The sequence below is a fragment of the Pristiophorus japonicus genome, chromosome 14 (assembly GCF_044704955.1).
Source record: "Pristiophorus japonicus isolate sPriJap1 chromosome 14, sPriJap1.hap1, whole genome shotgun sequence".
Taxonomy (NCBI): Eukaryota; Metazoa; Chordata; class Chondrichthyes; family Pristiophoridae; genus Pristiophorus; species Pristiophorus japonicus.
In genome coordinates this window covers 101,488,655-101,503,905 of record NC_091990.1, presented here as the reverse complement: position 1 = coordinate 101,503,905, position 15,251 = coordinate 101,488,655, and the positions used below count along the sequence as shown (strand labels likewise).

The following is a 15,251-nucleotide window of genomic DNA, read 5'->3' as shown; positions in this document are numbered from 1 at the left end:
CAGTTTTGAGGGCCTGATCTTCAAACACTCTTTTCCTCAGGCGGCCGAAGGCTGCACTGGTGCACTGGAGGCGATGTTGGCTCTCGTCGTCAATGCCTGCTCTTGTTGATAGGAGGCTCCCGAGATAGGGGAAGTGGTCCACGTTGTCCAGGGCCGCGCCGTGGATCTTGATGACTGGGGGCAGTGCTGTGTGGCGAGGACAGGCTGGTGGAGGACCTTTGTCTTACTGATGTTTAGCACAAGGCCTATCCTTTCGTACACCTCAGTAAATACGTCAACTATGTCCTGGAGTTCAACCTCTGTGTGTGCGCAGATATAAACACACACACAGACATAGGAAGCTGCCAGACAAGGTTAAAACAATTGCTATTTGAATGTATACATTTTCTCGGGAAACCGAAAGTTACAAATAGCATACAGGTTGAATCTCCCTTATGCGGGACTCCCTCATCCGGCACCATTCCCGGCCGCTCCGACATGAACAAATTGAAGTCCTTCCTCACTGCCGACTCCCGCAATCGCTGGCCTGACCCCGCGATCCACCGCCTCCCCGCCCTCATGATCTCTCTGCCGCACTCCCAGCACTAAGCCAGCCAGCCCTGAAATCCCCTTGCTCAGTACCTGTACCATTTAATTTAACGTGGCCTCCCCTCATCCGGCAAAATCCCTTATCCGGCACAAGACAGGTCCCGAGGGTGCTGGATAAGAGAGGTTCATCCTGTTCTATAAAATTCTCGGTTTGTCTAATCTATATCACAAAACTAAAGCACAAAAGCCAGATTACAACAGTTTCGCTTTGAATTTTAAAATCAGTTTTAACTGTTAACATTTTGCCTTTTTGTCCCTTCGAGATTTCCTTTATGGTTAGAGGTTTGAAATAGTATTTTGAGCAAGAATACAAAATATAAATGATTTCAAATGTTCCTTAAGAGATGTTCACAAGAGCTCCTTACCTTTATTGTCAGATGGACAGACTTCCACAGTTTCATATTAACTATTTTTCTAGGCTTGTTTTTGAGTTCTCTGCCAGATACATGTATCTATAAGAAATACATTGCTATATATATATGAAAACTAAACAATGGCAACATTTCAAAGTGCAAAGTTTCATTAACCTTACATGTAATATGCAAGAGAACACAACAATGCCACAACAACACACATAGATTAGACACAAAGCAGCTGCTACAATTGACCGTGAACACTGTCCCCTGCTGTATTTTAAATGTACTCCTTTAACTACACTATGTAAAGCTCTCCCTTGTCTTGGGGCTTGAGAGTGAATACATACATAATACTGTATGAAAAATAGTTAGCTCTAGAGGGAGGGGAGACTCACCTCTGTTTATGTGAAAATTAACTATAAATAATGTCTCGCTCGTACCTCCAGTTTGTGAAATTATAATGTGGGGAAGTTTTCCACAATGAAAAGAAATAGAGCTTATTGATTTTCCACAGACAACCAGTGGGTGTCATGTCATACGTTGGGCTGTTATAACTGCATATAGATTTTGATCTTGTTTTATTTTTACAAAGAAGTTCTTTATCTCTCTGGGGATAAATGACTGGACAATGCAGAGCCTCCAAGCAGCATCTTCCACCCGCATTGTTTTGGACAAAGATTATTTGGTTTTCTATGAACATCCTTTTAAAACTGTTTCATTTGTGCTATACACATTATCACCATACCCTGCGCTCATGCTGCAGCCACCATGTAACCCTAATTTGGAAGAATGCACAACATAGAACAATTAGTGTATGTGAACATATCAGTGAAATAGTATCAGGTCATAGTGTCCAGAAGGAATTGGACAATGAGTGAGTGGGGGGGAGGGTGTGGTGGGCAGGGGTGAGTTATGGCCAGATCAAGATGATGGGATAGCAGATTGAAAAGGGGTGGGGTAAGAGAGATCCAGGTGGTAAGATTGTCCTTGGTGATTTTGAATCACCTCCCTTACAACAGTTCTAGACACCGGAATTATAATAGTGAACAGAAATATATAGTTATAGCTAGATCTTTTGGTCTCAACCGTCACAATGTTTTTATTCAAGTTAAAGCACAAACCTGCACCCAGTAAAACCCAGCCTGGTGGTGTAAAACAAACAAACACAGTACAACACACAACCCTGGCCCGTCTGAACAGGCACCTAACGCGAATTACCCATGGCTAAAACACCCCTGCTCGGATTCAAAAGTGCACCACCAAATCTGTCCAACAGAATTGTGCGTATGTTTACGATCCATGGTAGAAAACCTCCCCACTAAACCCCTAAGGCTTGGTTGGGACACATGACACTCCTTCACACTTTGCGGTGGTCTTAAAGATGTGTGGGCTGGGATAAATGCTCACCTATCACCCCTCTGGCTTACTCGCTGCTTCTCCCGATGAGGCGTATCTTCTGGTTCTGTACCAATCTGTGGTATTCAAGTCCAGTCTCAAGGTCAGTTTCCCAGTCGAAGCAGCGAGGCTCTTTTTGCTCGTAGATGGTGTTTCTTCTCTCCATCCCAGACGGAGTGCTCAGTTTTTGTGCGTTGAACGAAGTGAGTAAGTGTAGAAGAGGAGAGAGACCAAGAGAGATGGCACCCGAAACCAGCCACTCGTACCTACAAAATGCTGCTTCTCGCATCAAAAGTTCAACTGTCCTTCACCTGAGGATGTGCAACTAAAACAGCAAAAATCATGTCTTCTGCCTGTTCCTTTGTTACTGGCCTGTTTCCTCGATAAGGCTCCAACAAGTCAAAAAGCTTCCTTTGTGTCTTGAGCACCGACCAATCTTGTTGATCTCTCACATTGCATGACAAAGGACCTGTCCATCAACCATTGATTCCTGCCCACCTGATGTGTATTCCTGTGGGACATGTTTGGATCTGTCCCATATCAGGCTGCCTGCTTCTCTGCAGTAACAGCAAATGTGTCCAAGCAATGTCCAAAATTTAAGTCCAAAAGTATGTGCTTTTGCTGTCGATGTTTTCACTGGATTCTTACAGACAGGTAGGATAGGTTCAGCACAGAGTAAGGAATCATAGCTCGGATTCTAATGTCTGCTTTGCTACTGATGAAAATTACTTAAAAATCTTAATAAATGATCAGTACTTACACATCATGGGCCAGGAACAAGTTTTAAAAACAGGGCTTTGGAATTCGATGGACAGAATTTTTTTTATTCATTCAGGGGATGTGGGTATCGCTGGCAAGGCCAGCATTTATTGTCCATCCCTAATTGCTCTTGAGAAGGTGGTGGTGAACCACCTTCTTGAACCGCTGCAGTCTGTGTGGTATAGGTACGCTCACAGTGCTGTTAGGGAGGGAGTTCCAGGATTTTGACCCAGTGACTATGAAGGAACAGCAAAATACTTCCAAGTCAGGATGGCGTGGGACTTGGAGGAGAACTTGCAGGTGATGGTGCTCCTATGCGCCTGCTGGCCTTGTCCTTCTCGATCGTAGAGATTGCAGATTTGGGAGGTGCTGCTGAAGAAGCTGGCAAGTTGCTGCAGTGCATCCTGTAGATGGTACACACAGCAGCCACGTTGCGCTGGTGGTGGAGGGAGTGAATGTTTAAGGTGGTGGATGGGTACCAATCAAGCGGGTTGCTTTGACCTGGATGGTGTTGAGCTTCTTGAGTGTTGTTGGAGCTGCACTAATCCAGGCAAGTAGAGAGTATTCCATCACCATCCTGACTTGTGCCTTGTAGATGGTGGAAAGGCTTTGGAAAGTCAGGAGGTGAGACACACACTGCAGAATACGCAGCCTCTTACCTGCTCTTGTAGCCACAGTATTTATGTGGCTGGTCCAGTTAAGTTTCTGGTCAGTGATGACCCCCAGGATGTTGATTGTGGAGGATTTAGTGATGGTAAAGCCGTTGAATGTCAAGGGGCGGCGGTTAGATGCTCTCTTGTCATCTGGTACTGGTGTGGCACGAATGTTACTTGCCACTTATCAGGCCAAGCCTGAATGTTGACCAGGTCTTGCTGCGTGCGGACACGAACTGCTTCATTATCTGAAGAGTTGTGAATGGAACTGAACACTGTGCAATCATCAGTTAACATCCCCACTTCTGACCTTATGATGGAGGGAAGATCATTGATGAAGCAGCTGAAGATGGTTGGGCCTAGGACTGCCCTGAGGAATTCCTGCAACAATGTCCTGGAGCTGAGATGATTGGCCTCCAACAATCACAACCATGCCGGCATGGACTGGTTGGGCCAAATGGCCTGTTTCTGTGTCGTATATCCTATGTAACCGTCTTTCTTTGTCTAATTATGACGCCAGAAGTGGAGAGTTTTCCCTCTGAGTCCCATTGACTTCAATTTTACTTGGGCTCCTTGATGCCACACTTGCTGCCTTGATGTCAGGGCAGTCACTTTCACCTCACCTCTAGAATTTAACACTTTTGTCTATGTTTGGACCAAAGCTGTAATGAAGTCTGGAGCCAAGTGATCCTGGCGGAACCCAAACGGAAGCATTCATGAGCAGATTATTGGTGAGTAAGTGCCGCTTCATAGCACTGTTGACAACATTTTGCTGATGATTGAGGGTAAACTGATGGGGCAGTAATTGCCTAGTTTGGATTTGTCCTACTTTTTGTGGACAGGACATACCTGGGCAATTTTCCAGATTGTCGGGTAGATGCCAGTGTGGTAGCTGTACTGAAACAGTTTGGCTAGAGGGGATGCTAGTTCTGAAGCACATGTCTTCAGCATGACAGCCGGGATGTTGTCAGGGCTCATAGACTTTGCTGTAACCAGTGCGCTCAGCCATTTTTTGATATCATGGAGTGAATCGAAGACTGACTTCTGTAATAATGGGGACCTCGGGAGGAGGCCGAGATGGATCATCCACTCAGCACTCTGGCTGAAGATGGCTGCGAACACTTCAGCCTTGACTTTTTCACTCACGTGTTGGGCTCAGCCGTCATTAAAGCTGGAGATGTTCATGGATCCTCTTCCTTATTTGAGCAAATAATTCATGGTGATGTCCATTGCAATACTGAAGGTTTGTTGCATTGTCAGAAGTGCAGTTCTTTTGATGAGATTTTTAACTGATGCCCATGTTCTGTCCACATATTCTGGTGATTCAGGCAGATACTAAAGATCTGTGGCACTATTCAGAGAAGAGCTAGGAGAGCAGCCAACATTCATCTCTCAACCAATAACATCAAAACAGATTAACTGGTCATTCATCTCATTTGCTGTTTGTGGGATCTTGCTCTATGCAAATTAGCTTCCGTGCATATGTAACAGTGACTTTAGTCCAAAGAAATTCAATGGCTGTGGAGCACTTTGGGATATCGTGAGGATGTGATAAGTTGCTATTTAAATGCAAGTTGTTTCTTGTTTCAAGTTTTTTTCCTTCTTTCCACTAGAACGTTTCAACGTCGCATTTAAGGAATATCAGGAGAAGGACTGGACCCATGCCCCTGCATTCATCACACCACTGAAGGACCACACGGTTCACCGTGGCAACGATTGCACCATGAGTTGCGCCATTACTGGCAATCCAAGGCCACACATCACTTGGTATAAAGGCAAGGTCTACATCTCCGAGAACCTCAAATATTGGTACATCTCCTCAAATGGTGTCTGTACACTGACTATTCCCAGTTCAGAAATGATGGATGCTGATGAGTACACCATTATTGCTGAAAACTCCCTGGGGAAGGTGAAGTGCTCCTGCAAGGTGACTGTGCTTGGTAAGTGACTACTTGCAGTGATTTTTGACAGACATTCACATCCAGAATCATCTTACAAATGTTTATAGTTATAGACCAGCACTGGGACTCATGATGATTCAGTGCAGTACTGATTATGCAGACCAAAAAATTCTAGGTTCAATCCCTGGTCTGTGCTGAGTCAGCGGGTTCAGCCATAAAGGCACTACAATTAGTTCCTCAAGGCAAGGGAGGGGAAAAAATATCCAGGATTTTCTATTCCTGATCAATATTCAGTGAACCCTGCTGGAAAGTGCACATGCATGGATGTTGGATAAATACAGGATCAGGCTCAGATGAAAGGCTTGTTGACGCTTAATATTTAGACATATTGAAGAACAGATAAAGTACCAGTGGGCTGAGGTCATCTTTGGAACTATCTAGCACCTTCAAGTGAAGAGAGAGAACTAGAGAGAGAGAAAATATTAATCCTTCCTTTTAGCCTATTGCTGAGATTGTAACATAGAAACATAGAAAATAGGTGCAGGAGTAGGCCATTCGGCCCTTCGAGCTGCAACACCATTCAATATGATCATGGCTGATCATGCATTTCAGTACCCCATTCCTGCTTTCTCCATACCCCTTGATCCCTTTAGTCGTAAGGGCCACATCTAACTCCCTTTTGAATATATCTAACGAACTGGCCTCAACAACTTTCTGCGGCAGGGAATTCCACATGCTCACAACTCTCTGAGTGAAGAAGTTTCTCCTCATCTCGGTCCTAAATGGCTTACCCTTTATCCTTAGACTGTGACCCCTGGTCCTGGACTTCCCCAACATCGGGAATATTCTTCCTGCATCTAACCTGTCCAATCCCGTCAGAATTTAATATGTTTCTATGAGATCCCCTCTCATTCTTCTAAATTCCATTGAATATAAGCCTAGTCGATCCAGTCTTTCTTCATATTTCAGTCCTGCCATCCCGGGAATCAGTCTGGTGAACCTTCGCTGCACTCCCTCAAAACCATAGTGAATGTACCGAGAAACAAAACCATATATGCTAAATGAGTTCTCTCATAAATAGGTTAAAACGGCCAGCACTACATGCACTACACCTTTGTTGATTTTGTAGGCTGTGAGACTCCAATTTCATCCCACCATTGTCAAACAGTTCTCATTGGAGCATTTATCTCCTATGACCCTTGTTACCCTGATTGGGAGTCTAGGTCAATCACAGCAAGACTCTTTCCTCTTTATTTTGGTTTCAACGCCTCTGGAAATTCCAATAAACCACTCCACGTGTTCTCTAAAGTGTTATGATACAGGCTCTAAACCCCTTTAGTGTACTAACCTATGACCTATGCTCCCTTCATCAGCCTGATCTGACCCAACCCAACCCCTGCACTTCCTTTTGAGGCTTAAACTGCTCAGTATGTAGGTGTTTCTGGCAAAGTCACAATTATTGCTCATCTGTAATTGCCCTTAGAAGGTAATGGTGAGCCTCCTTTTGAATTGTTGCAGTCCTTATGGTGATCATATTCCCATGATAGTGTTAGATAGGAAATTCCTAGGAATGATGAAGGAATTCAGGGTAGGGACTGATTTAGAGGGGAAGTTAGAGGTGATGGTGTTCCTACGGCATTGCTGTCTTTGTCCTTTTCAATAGTAGAGATCACGGGAGAGGATGTTGCTGTTGAAGTAAACTTGTTGAGATGCTGCCGTGCATCGTATAGATGGATGCATGTAGGGTGAAGTTCAGTAGCAGGGGTATCAATCAAGTGAACTGCTCTGTCTTAGATGCTTCATGAGTGTTGTTGCAGCTGCACTCATCCAGGTGAATGGTGTATATTTCATCACATTCTTGACAAATTTTCTGGATTGTAGAAAGGCTTTGAGGAATCACAAGGGGAGCCACTGGTTCCATAATACCCAGCCTCTGCCCTGCTTTTGTTGCCATTGTATTGATATTGCTGCTCTAATTATGATTATGGTCAGAGGTGACCTCCAAGATGTTGATGGTGGAAAACCCAGTGATGGTGCTGTGGAAGGTCAGCGGAGATCGTTGTTTTATCTTCTTGTTAGAGATTGTCATTATCTGGTACTCATGTGGTACACATGTTACCTGCCACATCAGTCTAGATTTTATCCAAGTCCTGTCATAGGTTGCTTTATTGTCAACGGAGTTGTGAGTGGAGTTGAACACTGCAGTTGTCAGCGAATAGCCCCACTCCTGATCTTATGACAGGGGGAAGGTCATTGAAGCTGAAGATGTTTGGGTCGAGGACACTTCCTTGAGGAAGTCCTGCAGTGATTGCTGTGGCTGCGAAGATTGGCCTCAACAAACACAATCATAAAGAAAATAATTACATAAGTGTTCCCATCATCTCTTTAAGGGATTCCCGCTCACCCTCACCCACCCAGACCAAAACTGGACCCACTCGCTGCTCTCTCTCACTGTGACTGAACCCCAGCTCCTGACCTTGAAGCTGGCTGACAGTAGGTTGAGACACTGGTTGATATGGTTACAGTGGGGAAGCGACATTAATGAGGCCATAGTTGTGTTGTGAGACAGCTGGAGAGAGACTCTTTGAATAAATCCTATATAGTGACTGAAATTCTCTTTCTGTCACTGCCACCACAGTGAAACCAGACACCTCCTTGCTTTAAGCACCCAAACCTTCTCTTCTCTCACAGCTCATGGGTATTTAATGTGACATCTAGCAGGATCCAAACAAGGAGTTTGGGGAGAAGTGGGCACGGAATGGGAGACGATGATGCGTCCAAGGACCTGAGAAGAAAAGGTGGTAATTGGAGTGGGCAGTTAGGTGATGGGTGAGTTTTTTGGGAAGTGGATAATGTCATTGGTTTTCAAGAGGAGAGGGATTACAGTATTTACAGTAAAGTATTTGTTGCACTGAAACAGACCATTTGGCCCAATAGATCCTTGCTCCACACGAGCTTACTTTCAGCTTTCTTCACCTAATCCCATCAACATAGCGATCTATTCCTTTCTCCCTCATGTGCTTATCTAGCTTCCCCTTAAATGCATCAATGCTATTCGCCTCAACTGCCTTTTGTGGTAATGAGTTCCATATTCTAACCGCCCTCTAAGTTTCTCCTGAAATCCTATTGGAGATATTAGTGGCTATTTTATATTTATGGCCCCTAGTTCTAGTGTCGCCCACAAATGGAAACATCTTCTCTACATCTACCCTATTGTCATGTATCTTACATTATATATATAACTGTATCCCAACATGCTATTGTAAGGGGTTTTCTCAGGAAGTGTTGATGTGCCTTGGGTGTCTCTCTCTGGGCTTCTGCCCTCACAGCTTATGCCTGGCCTGCGAGGTACCCTGAGTGCTGCAAGAGCATCCCTGGAGAGACTGTGTCCACAGCTTATGAAGGGGGTTTTGAGACTCGTGCGTCCCCACAGCTTATGCCTAGCCTGTGAGGCACCTGTGAGTGTCAAACACTCCTAACCCCTTCTTCCCTAGCCTGTGACACACAGTTGAGCGTTTTCGAGGTGCTCCTAGCTTCCCTTACACTGTTCTGACATAAGACTCACGATCAGGAGATGTAATACAATAGAACTGAGACAAGGTGATTCCAAGAGGAACTTAGGCTTCCAATTTATTTGACAAGGTATACACAACAAACAGCAATACACCAACAAAACAATCCCCCTAAATCCCACTAAACGGACACAACGAAAATCTTTACACAAGTTTAGCAGTACAATGCCCAACCCCCCACCTTTCCTGGCCTAACTGAGTTGGGAGTTCTGGGGACCAGAGGTTATACTCACTACTGTGCCTTCTGCAGTCTAGTGGTTTGTTTCTTCTATCTTCGGTGTCTTCGGACACTGGTTATCCTTCAGTGTCGAGAGTCTTGCTGGTTGTGATTGGTGGATGATGAGGGCAGGGAAAAAACCACCCACACTGCGTCAGAAACCTCTTTTTATAGCCAGATTATCCAGTCCGCCTCTCCTGCTGAAGTCGATTCTTCTCATTGGTGGACTTTGTGATTTTGAAAAATGCAGCAGTTTTAGATTATTGCGGGTTTTTTTCCACTGATGTTAACCTACTCAAGGTTTGAGTGGGTGTTGATTGCATTGGCCTCCTGTAGCCATTGTATAGGCCCTTGGGTTGTTTTGGGTTCCCTGGTTTCTAAGGTCTGCATAATTTTCCTCCAATTCAGTTTTTCTAACCTACTCAAGGTTTGAGTAGGTGTTAGTTGGGTTGGCCTCCTGTAGCCATTGTGTAGGTCCTTGGTTTGTTTTGGGTTCCCTAGTTTTCTGAAGATCTGCATAATTTCCTTCCATAGTGTAAACATGGGGAAGACAATAGTCCGATAATGGCTGTGAGTCAGTCCCAGTTTTCGAGCAAGTGCTCTCCCATTGGCTTGAAAGCCCCATGCTTCGGGCTGACTCTGTCTCATCATTGGCCCTCCGGTGTCCTCCCCCGTCCAATCACTGCTCTGCCAAGGTCAAACTGTTATCGGTTTCAATTCACAACACAGACTGATCCCACAGCTCTTTTCCTTCTGGGTAAAATGAGGGAGTTTTCGTCCTCCCCTACACTATACATGACTGTAATAAGATATGACCTGTAACCACCAGCATACCTTACCACCAGGGGTGCACTTGCAAGAGACAGGTATATAAGGACAGGTCTCAGGCAAGTGCAGCATTCCAGAGCTGTGAAATAAAGGTGCAGGTCCAGAGTGACCTTGACTTCACTACATGCCTCGTGTGAATTTGTACTGAGGGGACAGGACTTTACACCTATTAAACCATTTCATAATCTTAAATACATCTATCAGGTCACTCCTCAATCTTCTCTTTTCTAGAGAAAAGAGCCCCAGCCAGTTCAATCTTTCCTGATAGGTATAATCTCTCAGTTCTGGGATTATTCTAGTAAATCTTTTTTGAAGCTTCTCCAATACCTCTCGGATTTTTTTTTATAAGGTGGAGATCAGAATGTTGTCTGAGAAAATGGAGTCATTGACAATATTACTGAGTATGAGGACTTGAAGAGAAGGTGGTTAAGCAGTGCCTCCTAGAAAATGGAACAGATAAGATAAATCTCACTTATCATTTCAAAATTAGCCAGGAAAGTAGGAACAGAGAACATAAGTAGGAATGAATTGAAAGCAAATTTAGAATAGTCTTTAGTCAAAGAGTAATAAATCTTTGGAATATTCTAACATACAAGTAAATAGAATCAAAAATATTGGAATTGTTCAAAATACAATTAGCTTCCATGACAGGAGAATGAATGTACTCGAAGGATGAGCTCCAATGGGCCCAATGGCTGCCTCACCGCTGATTTCTCCATTTTTATTAAGAGACAGAGTAGAATGAATTGACAGAGAAAGAAAGAATGAATCAAAGGCAGAGAAAGAGACAATAGAATGAGTCAGAGATAGGGAGAGAGAAAAAGAAAGAGAATGAATCAGAGAAAGAGAGGGAGATAAAGAGAGAATGAACCAAGAATTAAATTCTGACTGCTGTTTTACAGAAAAAGGAGTTACCATCATACAGAATACTGTTGGAGAAAATCTACGTAAAAGTAAGCATATCATGTAAATTCAGACTGGGCCTCAGCGAAGACAGGCGCAGATCAAGACTACCCATTTACTGCCATTGTGAAGATTGAGCTTACTATCAGAGAAACAATTTTTGTTGGACATAATGAATTGGGTGAATGGACATCATTTCCAAACTGTCTGCCGATTGTCTTTTAATATCCTTGAATCACTTTCAGAGCCAGGGACAAAATTATTCATCATCCATGTCAATATTTAATCTCTGTGACTTTCTGAATGAGCTAATTCCTGAGACAGTAATGATTGAAAAGCTGCATGTTACTTATGAGCATAATTTTTATTATATAGTTTGGTTGAAGGTGACACCTAGTTTTAAAACTGTGATGAAATACACAACTTAGTAACTTGTAATAGCTTCTTAAATGTAAAATTGAGATGCTTGCAGGAAAAATAGTTTATTCCCAAAATGTTCTATCAAATGTCAAAAGACTCACTGTGAAGGAGAAATCCACCTGTAATACTGCACCTCTTCACTACTATTGGTGAGGGTTAACTTTCTCTCTCCGTCCTGCTTTGAATTCTAGGAAAGATGACAAAATTTGTGCCAGTGCAGTGAAAAACTTTATGAATCAAATAAATATAAAACATTTTTGATCAGTAATTATCCACAAAGTTTTGTTGGAATGCTGGAAGGCACAAATGGCAACAAAAATTCCATCCTTCCCAGAAAGATTTGCATGACGGAAAGCCACTGTCTTCACCAGCGGTGATTGGAAGACAGTTGCAGGATTTTAAAAATCTGTTCAAAATTAAAACTGGAAACACAATGTTAAAATCCTACTGTGATAAACTCCAACAACATAAGTCATATTCTGTACTTAATTTCTTATTATTCAATTAATCTATGGAAAACTATTGCTTGCTAGACATGGTGAAGTCACCCTTCAACCACTCAAAATATCTCTATTGATAGCACCAGTTGCATTTTTGGCCATTGTTTGTTTCCCGTAACATCTGAGACAATTGGCATCAGATGGACAGTCTTGTCTACAGAACTCAGCCATAGCTTACTATTTTGTTTCTGTGGTAGTCCTTTGCAGACCGCTGTGAAGGAACTGTGCTGCGTGCTTTTGTTAGTGCTCTTCTGTAGGAAGCCATAGACACAGTGCTGATGGTAACCATTTGTCTGTTTGAACGACAGTTAGAAAAAGCATGCAATTGCTTTTGCTTCCCCAGTGATACTCATGCTTCAGTCAAGTACTTCTGTTTGAGTTAGACAATAAATGAAAAGAAAAAGATAGATTTGCCCACCAACGTTGTCCATTCACTTCAGCTATGGCCCCCTCCATCTCTTTTCCTCCAGGTTTAGAATAGTTTTATTGTCTGGAATTTGGGCACCTGTTGAAGGATTTTAGAATCTAACCTTGAAATTGCATCGTGGACAATCCTCTTGATCCTGATTAAGGCCCATTTTCTGTTGGAGGTTTTCCAAAATGGAGTATTGGGTAATAAAACAAAGGGCAGAGCTTTCAAGTTTAGCAGAGGTCTACAACAGTGGATGGTGGATTGGCTGCCCATTGTACACCCTGCATGATTTTTAGTTTCCATTAACGTGTGGAATGAAAAATAGACAGCTGATCTGCTACTGCCCATTTTACAACATTGTGCCACGTTGAAAATTCTGCCCATAGCTTCATTATTGGAGGCAACGAATTGTCTGACTGTACAGAAACAAGTAAATCTTGGCATTCTCTATTTCCATGAACAGAATCTCAATTACTGCGTCAACAGTGAGTTATCATGGAGGAGGGGAACCCCAGAGCAATGTAGAGAGCAGATACCATTGGAACCCCTCTTACCATTCTTTAAATTGCCTCCTTGTGGCCACTTACACAAATTAAAATTTCTGTAAAGTTTGCTATTCTTAGAAACACCCTGATCTAGACAATGGGTCTGCAGTTTCTGAAATTATGGTAAGATAGCTAGGGACATCAATGGGATATGGCACTGACCTGATTTGATGTTGTTTTGCATTTTCCCCTACTTTAGGCTGTACTTTTCCCTGTAGATTTGCTATCATTAGACAACAATTTTAGATATCTGCTAATCACTGAAGCTGGAAAACAAATCTGACTTAATGAAAATGCTAAATAAATCATTGTTTTCCCTTTTTGTGAGTGTTTATTTTTGCTTATCTTCAACGTAGCTGATTATCTATAAAATGTATCTTAGTGAGATCTCATAAACTGTGATCGGTTAAGTGACTTGCTGTAACTGATCTGTTCTGAGACAATTGAAGCCTATCTCAGAGAGAAATAGCAAATCAAATACCAGGGATTCAATGGAGTAGAGGCTTAAACCACCAAACTACCTGCCCCATTTTTTAGGTGAGAAACAAAGGTTAAGGGCTATTGCCCTTAGTACTGGATCACATAGATGAAACGAGGAATAAAAATGAGGCAAATAAGGAGGGAGTGTTTCGAGAATAGCAAGAATGGTTCTAAAATCTTGCAGATTGTTCGAGAAGACAAATGAGTTCCATTTAGACCATGTGCTGAAGCCTGTTTTCTTGCCTAGATTTTTAGTTCCGTTGGGCCCAAGTTTCCACAAGAAAAAAAACGGCGCCTAAAAAAATCCTCGGTATTCTCCACCGACTTACAGGTCCTCTGGCCCTCGGCGCAGCCAGCACGAGCTGTGGGGGGGGGGGGCGGAGCCAGGTCCCAGCGCTGAAAACAGTGCCGGGACCTCTGCACATGTGCGCTACAGTCGGCACGCAAGTGCAGTAGCTCCAGGCGCCGAACTGTGTGGGAGGGGCCCGAAGCACGCAGCCCCTAGCCCTGGCTGAATGGCATCACTGGGGCTGCGTGAATGGGGCTCCTCCCACGGCCAGCTCCTGCTCCCCCCGCCCCCCGACCAGACCCGACACTCGCTCCCCACCCCCCTGCCGACCAGACGCGACCCGACACCCGCTCTCCCCCCGCCGACCAGACCCGACCCGACACCCGCTCCCCCCCCCCGCCGACCAGACACCGGCTCCCCCCACCCCCCGCCCTGAGATCCGACACCCGCTCCCCCCCGCCCCGACCCGAGACCCGCTCCCCCCCCCGCCCCGACCCAAGACCCCCCACCCCCCGGCTGACCCGACCCGACCCGCACTCCTGTTCCCCGACCCTCTCTCTTCCCCCTCTCTCTCTTCCCCCCTCTCTCTCTTCCCCCCCGCTCCCTCTCTCTCTCCCTCCCTCCCCTCCCCTCTCTCTCTCTCCCTCCCTCCCCCGTCTCTCTCCCCTCCCCCCTCTCTCTCCCCTCCCCCCTCTCTCTCTCTCTCTCCCTCCCTCTCTCTCTCTCTCCCTCTCTCTCTCTCCCCCTCCCTCCCCTCTCTCTCCCCCCTCCCTCCCCTCTCTCTCTCTCCCCCCCTCCCTCCCCTCTCTCTCTCCCCCCCTCCCTCCCCTCTCTCTCTCTCTCCCCTCCCTCCCCTCTCTCTCTCCCCTCTCTCTCTCCCCCCCTCCCTCCCTCCCCTTTCTCTCTCCCCCTCCCTCCCCTCTCTCTCTCCCCTCCCTCCCCTCTCTCTCTCTCTCTCCCCCCTCCCCTCCCTCCCCTCTCTCTCTCCCCCTCCCTCCCCTCTCTCTCTCCCCCTCCCCCCTCTCTCACTCTCTCTCTCCCCCTCCCTCCCCTCTCTCTCTCCCCCTCCCTCCCCTCTCTCTCTCTCCCCCTCCCTCCCCTCTCTCTCTCCCCCTCCCTCCCCTCTCTCTCCCCTCCCTCCCCTCTCTCTCCCTCCCTCCCTCCTCTCTCTCTCCCTCCCTCCCCTCTCTCTCTCCCTCCCTCCCCTCCCTCTCTCTCTCCCCCCCTCCCCTCCCTCTCTCTCTCCCCCCCTCCCCTCCCTCTCTCTCTCCCCCTCCCTCCCCTCTCTCCCCCTCCCTCCCCTCTCTCCCCTCTCTCCCCCTCCCTCCCCTCTCTCCCCCTCCCCTCTCTCTCTCTCTCCCCCTCCCTCCCTCCCCTTTCTCTCCCCCCTCCCTCCCCTTTCTCTCCACCCTCCCTCCCCTTTCTCTCCCCCC

At 45.5% G+C, this 15,251-nt stretch overlaps 1 protein-coding gene across 2 annotated transcripts in view; it reads left to right on the top strand.

The window, feature by feature from the left end:
- LOC139280004 (immunoglobulin superfamily member 22-like) overlaps nt 1-13,342 on the top strand; it is a 134,324-nt gene extending 120,982 nt beyond the window's left edge. For both annotated transcript variants that reach the window (XM_070899419.1, XM_070899420.1), the window contains exons 22-23: nt 5,365-5,691; nt 11,172-13,342. In XM_070899419.1, coding sequence (XP_070755520.1) covers nt 5,365-5,691; nt 11,172-11,239 — 395 coding nt within the window. In that variant the 3' untranslated portion in view covers nt 11,240-13,342. The remainder of the gene's footprint in view (nt 1-5,364; nt 5,692-11,171) is intronic.
- Nucleotides 13,343-15,251: the final 1,909 nt, after the last annotated feature.